The following is a 14,111-nucleotide window of genomic DNA, read 5'->3' on the forward strand; positions in this document are numbered from 1 at the left end:
ACACGACTGGGATGCATCCACAATGAGCTCTTGGTATTTTTGACAGATGGTGTGTGTTACAGTGGTCTTCAGGGTGCTCTAACCTACATCTAGGGAATATCCTAGTGCCTAGCAGTGTCCTGATTGGGAAAGTGCAAAAGGCACCCCTACACCTAACTTACACAGCAGTGCCGAGTGCTGATCAAGCTTTTACTATTGCAATATCCATTGGAACATTACGGATAAGTATCAATAGAAATAACAAACCATCCATTCTATACCCATCCCTCAAAAGAAATAGAGAACTATTCATTCTACACCATAAAGGGCAAAGACTAGCTCTCAGTATTGCTCAGCAGAGTTCAATAACTTAACACTGAGAAATTCACTGATCCCATTAGGAGCTCTAGGCATGTGATAAAATGACATTGGTTGAGATCAACCACACAGCTCAGAGAATGGAATTCACCCAAAGACAGCAATTAGTGTAGGCAATCTGTTTTAGCAATGGGAAAGCTATGTAATGTATAATTTATTTTTATCATATTTATATATTGTGGTCAGTAGTCCTGATGCGTTTTGATCACATATAATTCAGGTCACTGCTATTACAGTGAAGTCCTGGCTATTCTTATAAAGAGGTTTTTCAAATTATAAGAGCAACCAGCATCAGTATAAATAGAAATGTTTCTAAAGACATCATCTGTAATGGCCATTAAAGGGAGGAAGATATCACTCCCAGCATTTTCCATTTACTTTGCTTGAAAAGTGAAAGGATTTCAGAATTTATAGGCTGTGTTTATACTTGCTATTCAAGTTTCCTGACTGCACAGACACTGCCCTGCCCAAGCTAAGGGAGGAAAACAAGGAAAATCAGCCATTGTGAGGCAAGAATGTGCCCATTCAAAAATACTTTCCACTTACTGTGCAAGTGGGTGCTGAAACACTTGTTTTCCTTTAACGCTGTGTTTCAGGTTTGCTTTGCTATTTTTCACATCTCTAGCTGCCTAACTCAGGCATTTTACATATCATATGTTAAGTACCTGACCCAGAGATAGGATGAGCACCTGCTACTCCTACTAAGGTTTCCCACATCTCTGGATCTAGACCAAACTCCTTCAAAGTCTGGGAAACAAATGTAATTGAGAGAGCGATCCCTAGTTAAGAAGCACCCATTGGAACTTAAATGTGTTGAACTGATGAAGAATATCAGTGTATCACTATGTTAATGGAACAAGACCAGAGCAAACCAGATCATACTCCAGTGCATATTAGAACTAGGTATACCCTGCCACTGGCCTCCATTTTTTGCGCATAAATTATTCAGAGTACAATTCTGAAACTGTAATTTATATTTCTGAAGGGTCAAAATTCCTTCTCTGCAGACACATGCAAGGATTTAGACATCTACTTGACCTACACTTGGGGTGATAAGTTGTTAGCTTCAACAATTTTGCATCAGAAAGAAGAGGCCTGATGAATGCCAGGGTCAAAGCCAGGCCCATAAAGCTCAGTGGTTATGCGACAGTGGTTATGCAAGCGAATCAAAAACATTTCTACAGACTTTCAAATCAGTATTTCTCAGAGATTTTTGTCTTTTTCAGAGTGCCATAGTCAACCTAACCACGATCAAAAATGACAGGAAAAAGGTAAGACAGTTCAGGGATTCAGGGCAGTCACTTCCCCATTTATTTTAAACAAAATATTATAGCTCAAGGCCTTTATTGCAGTGTTTGACTGAAATTTTCTTCCTAAGTGTAAAGGCTTAGGTTTTCATGAGACCTAGTGATTCTGATTGCCTAAAATGAAGTACATGCCAGGGGCCTGATTTGCAGAAAGATCAGTACTCCCCCATTTTGATAGCCAGGGCTCCTAAACAAGCATCAGTTTGGACATCCAGAAACAAAGGCACTTACAATCATCAGTCACCTATGCAAATGTAGGCCAGCATGCTTTCTGCGTATCATGGAGAATTACACAGACTTCACAGGAAATTTCTGTAAAGTGCTGTAAATGTGGGAAGCATTCTGTTAATGGCAAATTTTAGCTCCTATTTTAGGTTTGAACTTCATTTTTAGATTAATATGCATTAATTATGCAATTACACACTGAATACAGAGCAGATGAAGAACTATTTGAATTAATAAAACTTTGTAAAGCTGATATTACATAGCAACTAAATGTGCCCCTATGAATAGTGTCACTAAGACATATACACACACTAACACAATATAACACATATTCTCGTATCTGCTAACTTTATACACTGCACTTTGTGGATGAAACCTGTTTTGTAAATAAACCCATTCCCTTCACCTAAAACATTAATGTGAACCTGCTTGGGATTTCTACATACAAACAATCTCAAAGAAATGCCTTTACACACCAGAAGCAGAGCAGAAATAAGGGCCAGAGTCTGCAATTAATAATGGGAATTGGGAAAGATCCTCAGACGTGACTAGTCATTTTGCCTTCTCAAATTCAAGATGCAGATGTTCAGCCCTGAGGAAGCCCTAGGTGTACACCCAGAACAGGAGACATCCAATTTACTTGTGAATATCTTGGCCATAGAGCCTCCTACCACAGACCCACTGACTACAGAGATTTTACCGGGACTGCTTCCAGTAGTAATCATGACACTTGGTATTGGCAGGATTGGGCTTTAAATTTGTAGGTCTAGAATACTTACAAAATGAGCAGTCTGGCAAGCAAAGTTAGATTTTGCAAAACATTTTATTGTCAAAATGCAGGATTTTAGAGTCTTGGGGAAGAGGGGGAAGCAAGTTAAACTGGAATGCCTTATACTTGGCAGTTTAAAAGAATGCTTTCACAGTTACAGCTGAGACCTTCAACTTTGCCTGCAAATGAAACACTTTAAATAACAATCAGTTACACAACCTGCTTACAAGCAGCAGCTTATCTCACAAGACCTCTAGTAACAAATTTTCTTTGTGGCAACAGCATATCCAGCTGACTTCTACAATGTTGACCGGCCTTGTTTATTCTGACTGTCAATCCTTCTTTTAAGTGCTTCATCTGGCACAAGATCTGATCTTTTTACATCAGAATGGACACAGCCAATCTTAGGGCAGCTGTTAAAAAGAAGAGAAAGACTCTAATAAAATACATTTGTCATATGAAAGTAGTCTTTGCTTTCTCCCTTCCAACTTCTCCACCCCTCCAAATTCACTTTCTATCAGATATTTGCTGCATCTTTTCCTTCATAGAAAAAAATCTCTGTTGGAAAAAAACATTTAATTAAACGAGTGGGAATGGATGGCTCAAACAAATGAGTGTGATGAAATATTCAGCCTTTCAGCTGTAGGTCACTGACATAATTCTGGCATGAGTTGCCTGTGGAAGTGATGAACAGGAATATTGTTGACTGCATTCCTTGTATTTTATATCTGGAAGTCATGTGGTTTCGACAGGGAAAGATATTCAGTGATTCAAGGTCTTTCTTCCTGGGTGGTAGAACCCAACATGTACAGCAGATACCCATAGTTAAAACATGAGAGCTCTCACTTTTCTTGGAGCTCTGTTTTTTTAGGATGTGTGACAGGGAACTGGAAGTCAGCACTTGGAGCTTCCCCCATTTGCCTTGGGCAAATCACCAAATCACTTCATGCTTCAGTCCTCCAATCTATGAAATGATTAGAATAGTACCTTGCCTGCTAAAAGCGTTGTGAGGATTAACTAATTATCAAGTGCCTTGAGAGCCTCCTATAAACATCTTTTGTAAACACGAGGTATTAGCAGAGCCTCCACAGCAGTGGAAGGCACAGGGACAGGTGTCAGGGATGCCATGCTGAGATACTCTAAGGTGCAGTCAAATTGATCTTGGCAGAAGAGCCTGTCTGTGGGTGCGTTAAGGGGACTGTGGGCAAGTCAGGTGACTGGATGATGCACAGCCAGTGGCCTGTGAAGTGCATCAATCAGATCCAGAGGCCTCAGAACATAAGTACAAAAAACATGTGCATGCCGTAGCCAGTACTACAACCCCTTGCCTAGTTATGTCTGTAGCTCTAGGAGAGGATGGAAGAGGATTCAGTCTCCCATTCCTTTCTCCCTCTCAGCTGTTTGCTGCTCCCCTGACACAGACCACTACTTTGGGTTTTGACTCAGAGTCCAGGAGTTTGCCCATAAACCATGGTAAAGATATTGTTTTTCCCCTGAATATAGCTGTCAAGAATGCAAATGGAAATGTCCCCACTGGAGGTGGGGACCTTAGGGTTAAGATGAAATAGGATCCCCAGACTGTGGCTTTTCAAAAAATGACTCTCTATTTGTCAGAAAAATGTTGAAATTACATAACAACTTGGCTCACTTAAACCTACGTATACATGCGGAACCAAGAATTGAGGGTAGATTGCCCACAAAACTTTCTAAATTGAATTACAGTAAAACCTCGTTATTACTCATCTATACTTCTGATGTTCTATATGATTATGTCAGAAAAAACAAATAAAGAACCATAAAAAATCATGTGAACGTTGCAAAGTAACTACACTCAGAAATACCAGAACTGAGGTTGCACCTACCTTCTTAATTATTGCATTTTCTAACTTCTTGATTCCCCTCAATGATAATGTGCTTTCAAGGTGTGATTTTTGTGTTTACATTTCTTGGTCTCTCTAGATGTGAAATAGAAGACCCTCGGTCCCCAAACCAGTCTCTTCCATTCTGCTATTATACCCAGTAGCTCCTACTCTCAGGTGCAGGAATCTTGCTCAGTCCTTGCATCCTTGGGAAGGAGCGCACACAGCCATTGTGCGGACATAGTGTGCGAGCAGGACAACATGCTTTCTGGAGAATTGTGTTGCTGTTCTTTGCCCTAAAGGTGTATGCAAACTGCAGTCTTCCTGAAGCACAAAGCTTGGCTAAGTTTGGGTGAATGTTCACAGGTCAACAAAAGGGCCATCCCTGATGGCAGTTACAAATGGGGTGACCCCTTGTAAGTCCCCACTCAAAAGTATGAGAAGCTCTAGTGTTTTCAATGTAAAGATGTTTTTAAGAGATGTTCTGATTAAAGTTCAAAACAAAACAAAACAAAACAAAAACATCAGCTTAAGTTAGAAAACTGGCAAGGAAAATTTTGAGTATATCAGTAAAATTTTGGTAAAAGTTTTAAGTGTCTAGAGAGAGGGCCCTATGATGGAAAGTGACAGGTGATTTTAACTCCAGATGATGCTACCAACCCTGCCTGTAGTAAAAAAAAGTTACTGCAGTTGGTAAGTCTGGTATAACTCATTCTTCTTTTTGATCATTTTTCCTTTTCCTTAACGGTTTATGATTTTCCATATTATTTCCTTTCTCTTATTATCCTGAGAAACAGAAATCTTCAGTAGGGATTACACTGCAGTCTTTTTTCCTCATGTTTGTAGAGGAGCAAGCTTATTATTTTTTTTTAACAATGACTCTCAGAGTTTCAAAACCACATAATACAGTATAACCTCAAATCCAGCATGCTCAGGACAAAGCCCCTGCCGGAAATTAGAAAATTCTGTTTTTTTAAAACCAGAGCGGCAGCCGGTCACGGATTGCAGAGGAGGGAGGCACGTAACAGTGACTGGTCCCGGGGTGGCAGCTGCACATGGAGTGGGGTGCTGGATGCTCACGTGCAAGCTTCCCCCTCTACATCTGGAGGAGCTGGGGGGGGGGGGGGGGGGGGGGGGAGAGGGGGAGAAGAGAGCTTAAAAAATGCCAGATTTTTGAGAATTCTGTATTTTTGATATCCAGATTTATGAGGTTATACTGTAGTAAAAAATGAACTAAACTTTCGGAAGTGAATGTTTCTCTCTGCTGTTGATGGCTTTTTTAGATCTTCATTATTCCACTGTGCAGGGGTTACTTCCTCACATGCTTCCTGAACATTTCCTTAGATATTGCTTTCCTTTTAAAAAGTTATGCTCCATGTGTACTGTGCTAATGAGGAGACTGAATTGAGGCAACCTAAGTAATACTTCCTTCAGCCCTGCCAACATAAATGTTTCCTAGAAGTGAAGTAAGATTCTACCTACACAACAAGGCAAGTCATTTTCCACCCATTCTTGCTACCTTACCGTGCTTTTTTCTTTTTCTGTTCTTGTCTTTGGATAATTTTTAATATGGCTTCTTCTTCATAAGCATGGCCACAGACTTTATTTCGAACAGGCTTCTTCATTTCCATCTGCAATCAATAAGACTATTTCACTAACCTGATTATGATCTTGATGAATACAGTCTCAGAATTACTATGGGACATAGACTAATTCAGTTAGTTTCGCTAGTTCAGTTTCACTAGTTTCAGCGTAAAGAATCAGATCATATTTATAACCCTTCTTTCTTTCTAGCCAATTTAACGTATACCTTTATGATCCAGTTGTATTGTTACAATCATCCATGCCTCTCTGTATTAGAAAGAGATCAGCACTGTACTATTTCTAAGTGGAAAAAGTGCTCTCCTCTGGCAACGTATGATTTTACAGGATAAACTGCATTATAGTGGAGAGGTTTTGTTTCAGGCAAAGTAGCTCAGCTACAACAAGACACATAAGATGATGTTGCCTGGTTTCTAGAAATCCATATATATTTACAACAAATAAGTATGTTTTATATGCAGGAATAAAAGATGACAGTCGCTAGGAAGAACCAGTAAAGTAATGAGAAAGTCTTTTACATGGCAGTGATGGCATACCTGTGTGATAGGACAAAGAAATTTCATCTGACTTTGAGTCACTGTAATATCTTCATCAATTTGTTCAATGGCCTCATCAGCATCTGTTTGAAGACCAACTACAATGAAGAACAACAATACAATTATTGATTTAATTCAACATCTAAAGAAAGAGTCACAGATTTTGTTTAGTTTTTTAATCAGCATTTGCCAAACATGGTCTCATAGTGGTCTTTGAGATGACAGCACATTTCCTTGCACTGTTGCTTGGATGGGAAACTACTGCAAAAATTCTGCTTTCTGCGGGCAAATGTGGATTTTAAATGGTGACTCCTATAAACATAATTAATATACAGTACTAAGCAAGGGAGAATTGAAAGTTTATTTCAGCAAGTTCTACATGGTAAAGGAATTTGTTACTTCTGTTAAAACCTCAGTGGGCACATCTACATGTGCTATTAATTCAAAGTTGGCTCACTGCACTGTAAAAATACTTCACAGTAAGCCTACAGGGGAACATGTCTACACGTGCTCCCTCTTGGAAGAAGATTTGCTCCCAATGGGAGCCACCTAGTACAGGGATGCTCCATCCCTACTTGGCCTCCCTGCAGCAGGAGGGGGAGCTCCAGGCTCTCCCCAACCCCCTGCTAGCCTCGGGGCTGGCAAGGGGTATAGGGTGGTCCCAATGGGCACGGGGCTGGGAGAGCTCAGCTGTCTCCTGGCCCCATGCACATTGGGAGGGGACCTGATGTGCACAGGGCCAGGAGAGAGCTGCTCTCACAGCAGGCAGAGTTCTCTTGGCCCCGTGCATATCTGGACACAGCTGCTAGCAAGCCCCCTGCCCGGCAGGATTCCCAGCCCCTGCTTGCTCCCTAGGGAGCTGGCTGTTCTGGGGGGGACAAGCAAGGGCTGGATTTCCAGTCCCTACTCACTCCCCAGAGGAGAGGAGGGATGGGACAGAGAGCTTCTCAGTCGTGGCCCTGATCAGCTCCCAGCTCCTGGTGGGAGCCAAGGAGTTAACCAGCACCAGGACCATAGACAGACAGCTCCCTGTCCTGCGTGGCCCCCTGCTGCCTAGGCTGATTGGGAACAAATTTGCTCTTGGCCAGTGTCTACATGTGTTTTACTGCACAGTATCTACTACGCAGCTATTTTACTACCTGTATGTATAGGTAGTAGCTTACTGCACAGTAGACTAATTTACTGCATAGTACATGTGAGCACTTGTAGATGGTGATGCTTTACTGCGCAGCAGACTAATCTACTGTGCAGTAAAGCGCCTCGTGTAGACACACCCAGCACATCTTAAAACGGGGAGACAACATATATTCTCACCTCAAAGTAAATTCAGATCAACACCAATCATTTTAATGGGTTTTCCCAGCTGTAATTTATGAGAGAATGACAGGTATGGCTGTTCAGTAGTCATTCCCTCCTACATTAATAAAAAGTCTGTTCAGTTTTATTCAACTCTGTTCACACATCTTAGCAGAAACTAAACAGCCCATTTTCTTAAAGCAACATGCATCTTCACAATTAATATGAACAAATCCAAGATGAACTTTCAAATAGGCTGAAACATCAATTTTCTATGTATAAATAGGTTAAAAATTATTGACCCACATACATGGTAATTAAGTTTATGCATCAATCCCACTCCTGGTATTAGCTCTATTGTAGCTGCTCCAACCCCGTTTACTGCTCTATGCCCCTGTTTCCTCACTACTCAGTCAAGTGGGACCTTTAGAGATCTATGGCATTTTTACATGTGCTCCTGACGTGGCACTGGGAACTTTTAATTAGTGAGCCATACTAATTAAAAGCGCCCAGTGCACGTGTTCCCAACGTGGCATTAGCAGCACAGCGCATCTCTGTGCTGAGAAAATGGTGGTGTGCTTTGAACTAAAGCACATTGAACGTGTTTTAGTTCAAAGCGCACTGCTCCCATTTTCTCAGTGTGGAGGCGTGCTATGCCACTAATACATGTGACATGCAAGGCTGCCACAGTGCGTCAATTAATGTGCTCCAGCAGTCTCGATTAATCAAGTCAGCTCTAATGTGCTGGATTTCCAGCACGCCAGAGCAGACTCCTTGCATGATGTTCCTTAGCTCCTGGCATGCATCTCTAGTGTCACTAAAGGATAGTTATATTGGCATGGCATTCAGCTGTTTTCAATTTACAGGCACTGGATCAAGTAAACCCCAATCCCAGCTCCACCTTCCAATGCAAAACTTCTTGTTCCTGTACATTTGTCTCTTGTGCATCTTTCCTCCTCCTCTTCCTCCCTGCCCTAAATTGCTCACTCTCCCTTCCAAATGGCAACCCACAAAGAGCTTCTAAAGTGGCTGTAGGATGATTCTGATATAAAGACTTATTTGGGCTAGCATCCGAGATGCTTTTTATTCTGGCAAGCATCTTTGTTAAGGAGGCTTCACTTGCCCAAATGCTAGAGGTGTAGCAAATAAAAGGGAGAGAGAATTATCAACAAAACAAACTGGTAAGTTTTACTTGCAAGAATATTTACAAATACCTTTCTGATATTTTGGCACAGGCAAATACTAAAGGTAAAGACTGAGAGGGATCCACCTAATGATCTGTAAATATAGAACTGGGTAGCACAGAGAAAGCAGGGACCTATCATAGTTTACTATTTCAAAGCTTTTCTTCATATGCAACTTTTGGAAATTAACATACAAAATTAAGCACAGAATCAGCATTTTGTATTTTGTGGAAAGTACAACAAACTGTCTTGTGAAAGCTGGGGGGCAAGAATCTTTAAAAAAACAAAAAAAAACACAGTTTTCTCCATATGACACAACAGGTAAATTCTGATATAGGAATCAAATAAAACAGCCAGCTTCAGCAATATGCAAAACTTCAACAACCAAAAATGCCAAATAGAATCCTTTATCGAAGTACAGCATTGATTCTTTTCCTACAAGCTATGCCAGTGAAGCACAATAGGTACAGATTTTCCCATAAAACCAATGTTTCTGCAAATGTTGGCACAATAAAGCTTTGATCTTTCCTGCAGAAAACATCTGGAAGGTTACACTTTTGTAGGCTGCATTTTGTTCCAGTTCAAGAACCTGGCATACATTAGATGTTCCAGCACATGATGTCTATAGCAATCAAATCAGAATGCCACAGGGTTGCAGATGAGCTGCAGGATAAATAATTGCTAATTGCAGAAAATCTTTTCATTGCTGATGATGTTTGGATACCAAAGGAGCTGGAAAAGGCTCTGAAGCTTAGATTATGTATTACATAGTTTTACAAAAATAGTCCTCATAAAACTTCAAACAAAAGACTTTAGTCAATAATTTCAAACCCAGGTGTCTAAGGTTAGGCACTTACGAGGCTTAAATTGTAAAGGCACCAAAGGATGCAATTCACCAAGAAACTGAGACATCTTAAACAAGACTTTGGGGGCATTAAGATGCTTATGTTTGAAATACTTATTCACTGAAACTGCACAGTCAAATGAGACCTTCTAGGTAGGTTCCCAAGTTTCTGCCAGAAAACCTCTTTAGCTATCTAACAGTCAGCTACTGTTTATGGCCAGAGGTGCCACTGTCTTGAAAAAGCCAACTCTTTAGATGCTTGTGGCCATTTAGAATTCCATAGATTGCCATTCACTGAAAAGAGCAATCTATCCACCTCCACATTAAAGGAGATCTTAGACCTGATCTTGGGGGTCGGACTTCAAGATCTGTTCAGGTCCCTTCCGAACCTAGAAACTATGAAACCAGGGGTGGGCAATTATTTTGGCTGGAGGGTCACTTAATGAGTTTTGGGGACCTGTTGAAGAGCACATCCATCTCCCTCCCCTCCCCTCTCTTTTTTGCTCTGCCCCCCTCCCTCCAAAACCTGGTTGGAGCTGTAGTTTTCCAGGAGCCCCGAAGCTCAGCTGTGGACCCAGATGGAGATTTCCACTGTGGTGGGCAGCAGTGTCAACTGTGGGTGCAGCCAGCAGGGTCTGGAGACCCAACACGGAACCTGCCAGCAGTGTCACAGCTGACAGTACCACCCCCTGGCATGGCAGAAGCTCCTGCTTGGGTCCAGAGCTGATGCTGCCAGGAGGCACCAGGTTGGGGATACGGGTAGGAGCTTCTACTGCACTAGCAGTGTGGCAGAACTGCCATCAGGGCTCCTGAATATGCTGCCAGTGGCATCCACAGCTGATGCCACCAGCCATCTGCTGCAGCTGAAGCCCGCACCCAGGTCCACAACTGAAGCTGCTGCATCAAGGTTCATGCTGCTAGGTGGAAGCAGTCCCTCCCAGCCCTGGCACCATGCAGCACCAGAACCAGAAGCCGCCAGTGGGTGAGATGCAATGAGTTGGTGGCCATTCACCCACGGGCCAGACTGAATCTGTTGGCGAGCCAGATCCGGCCCACAGGCTGGATTTTGCCCACCTCTGTCTTAGATGCCCAAGTCTAAGTGGGGTTACAGGGAGTGAATGGGTGCCCCACCCTAGCATCGAACTTGGAGCTGAAAGAGGGCACTGAAGAACTGGACAGAGGGACTGCAGACAAACCCCTCTCTTTAGTATTTCTTATTGGCTGGCACAGGCGTCCCCCACTCAAGATGCTAAGTACTACAAATCCCCTTTTCGGCCACATCAGTGTTTCCATTTAAAGTTCAGGAGCTTAGGTACCTAACTCGTAGAATCATAGAAGAACTGGTCTGGAATGCACCTCAGGAGGTCTCCTACTCTACCCCTGCTCTGTCTGATTCATTCCAGTCAAATCTCTGTCTAACCTGGTCTTAAAAACCTCCAGGGATAGAGACTCCATAGCCTCTCTACATAATCTTACAAATTCACAAACCCAGGCCTGTGAAGTTCATTCCCAGAGATGGGCACCTAAATATAGGCTGCCAGAAAGTTCAGAGCTATCACCCCTAATTCCTTTGTGTGAATGTCACCTTGGACCCTTCAGCTCCCACTGACTTCAAAGAGATTTAGAAGAGCTCATCACTTATGAAAAACAGGCTGCTCTTTGTCTAAATATGAATAATAAATTCTAGGGCCTAAGTTTAGGTACCCAAGGCATTTTTACATGTGCTCCAGGGATTGGGGGGGCACTCTAATTAAAGCACCTGCAGTGACTCGTGTATCAGTGTCCCCACACTTCAAAATGGCAGCACGGGTGCTTTAACTAAAGTTTGTGCAACAAGCTTTAATATAAGCACCCCCGCCACCACCACAAAGCATGGGGACACTGATGCATGAGACACAGAAGGTGGCTGGAGCACTCTCCAGCAGATTTGATTAATTGAGTCTGCTCCAAAACGGTGTAAATAGAGTGCACTGGAGCAGTTTTCCCACACGTCTACAGGCACCCCAGGTTTGAAATTTAGTATGAATCTGGCAGAGCGACTGGACTCCTCATAGCCTGGACCTACAGTTCTTTGTGAACTCACAAGCATTTTAATCCTTGCTTCCACTCTGAATCTGGCTTTAGATCTTTCAGGCTCATGTTTGTACAGTACCTACCACAAAGGGACCCTGGCCTCTCAGTGTTAGCCCATTACAAATAGTGATAACAAAGAACTATTTCAAATGTGTTCTGGAAGCATTCCTACCAATGCCATGCCCAATTTATATTTTTACCAGCAGTTATTGTACCAGTTACGTAAGCAGCACTTTAAAATATCAACAAACTTTTAGCATAAACTGAATATGCTCCCCAGAGATTTGCTGGCATTCCTGAGTGCTTTGGACTATGGAAGAAGTGAGGAAAGTAGGCTTTTCTGGTGACAGCAAATCCTGTAGAGATCACACAGGAGAACATACACAATTTTTGTGATCTTGACCACATACAGACCCTGGATTAGTTAGGAAGGCAGATGTTTTAAGCCATGGATCCGTTCCTGCACAGTCTTACTGACACCAACAGCTTCATGCAGCAGTAAGGGATTATTCACCAAGGAGAATATGTACAAAGGCTTCTAGGAGATGGGGACCTATGTCAGTAAGCGTATCTGACTTTTCTGCGTGGAGAAGAAAAAAAATTCCAGGTCATGCATATTTCAGTGAAACCATTTTTCTGTAATTGGGCTTTCTTTGTCAATTAGTACCACGTGAAGAAACACTGAAGCTAATCTTTGCGTCTTGTTGTTGAACTACAAACGCTGACATGAGCAACTGAAATGCACCCATATACTCTACATTTAGAGCTCTGAGAGATCATATTTAAAGAGTTTTAAGATGTCAAGTGTTTCTACCCTGGCTCTTATCACCACAGAAGTCTGTAATGAGTTTCTCATTAATACTACATATTGTACCTTGCTATTTAAGATGTAATTTGTGCAGCCTATTAGTGCCCAGAATGGCATTACAATGCAGTGTCAAAGTCACTATTTTTGGTAAAACAGTATAATGAGTTTGACAACTGTACATGTTTTTGATGTATTCAATTTTAATTCAAGGCAACTAGTAGGGTATGTTATATTTCTGTGACTTATTTCATCTTTCAAAAATAGTTAATATCAGTTAAATAAGCTTTTCTCAACATCTTGGAAAGCCTGGCAAAGCTCATATCTTTCACAAATAGGGAAACTACAGCACAGGTATTAGCTATGTCCAAGTTTACATTAAGCGTATAGTACACAAGCAATAACATTTCCCATCTGATCACATGCTTAGTAAACAATTAACTTTAGCAGTTCATTTTTTTCCATACTGCAAACCATTTCCTTTCACATGTAAATAACCTTCTCAAATTCCTAGCACATATTAGTAGAGTGAAACTTCACTAATTTATTCCTTACTAATTCAGTCTCTCATCAAAATTCACTCATACAAAAAGTGGTGCCTCTGAACCTTCTCAAGGAAGGTTCAATCATAAAGTCTCAGAAGCTGTATAAACTCATATTACTAAGACTTCATTATTTTGGCATATCTGCTTACAAGTCATGGGGATGAGTGCTATAGAAAACTGTAATTTAAAGAAAAACAAAACTACCATCAGAAATAAAGTAAGAGAAATTTTGTGTTAGATTGTCCATTCTTTATTTTTTGTGTTTGCTCAATCACATGCTAAACCTGTAAAATTCAAACACATGCACAAGGTCTCTTCCAGTCAAAATTATAGCATGTAATATAATGGCAAAGGCTGTTTTTAAAACGGCACAAGCCCAGCTAGAATACGGTCTAGGCTCACAGGTTTGCTCCTAAGGCCCCAGCTCCTAGAGGAACATGATTTTTTTTGTTCATCTAAAAATTAGCCTTAATGTTGTGCAGGGAACCTTGAAAACCTGTTTTGAGTGTAGCTGATTTAGAGACACCTGTCCGCATCTGCAGGCAGCCTGAAACAAGAACTCTGAAAGGGGAGAATCTGCTATAATTATCTCGAAAGCAAGTTACCACAACTGGATGGCTTGGAAGAAATGGTATATGGTAGGAAGAGGGCAACATGCACAGTCTTTCACCCCACTGGAGCAGATATTGTTAGTTTAAGTACTATGAGT

At 41.5% G+C, this 14,111-nt stretch overlaps 1 protein-coding gene across 3 annotated transcripts in view; it reads right to left on the bottom strand.

The window, feature by feature from the left end:
- Nucleotides 1–2,693: 2,693 nt before the first annotated feature.
- NSMCE2 (NSE2 (MMS21) homolog, SMC5-SMC6 complex SUMO ligase) overlaps nt 2,694–14,111 on the bottom strand; it is a 210,566-nt gene continuing 199,148 nt past the window's right edge. For all 3 annotated transcript variants that reach the window (XM_014611485.3, XM_014611486.3, XM_019481759.2), the window contains 3 exons: nt 6,656–6,753; nt 6,042–6,148; nt 2,694–3,071 (listed from right to left, as the gene is read on the bottom strand). In XM_014611485.3, the coding sequence (XP_014466971.1) occupies nt 2,957–3,071; nt 6,042–6,148; nt 6,656–6,753 (320 nt within the window). In that variant the 3' untranslated portion in view covers nt 2,694–2,956. The remainder of the gene's footprint in view (nt 3,072–6,041; nt 6,149–6,655; nt 6,754–14,111) is intronic.

The sequence above is a fragment of the Alligator mississippiensis genome, chromosome 3 (genome assembly GCF_030867095.1).
Source record: "Alligator mississippiensis isolate rAllMis1 chromosome 3, rAllMis1, whole genome shotgun sequence".
NCBI classification, from domain to species: Eukaryota; Metazoa; Chordata; order Crocodylia; family Alligatoridae; genus Alligator; species Alligator mississippiensis.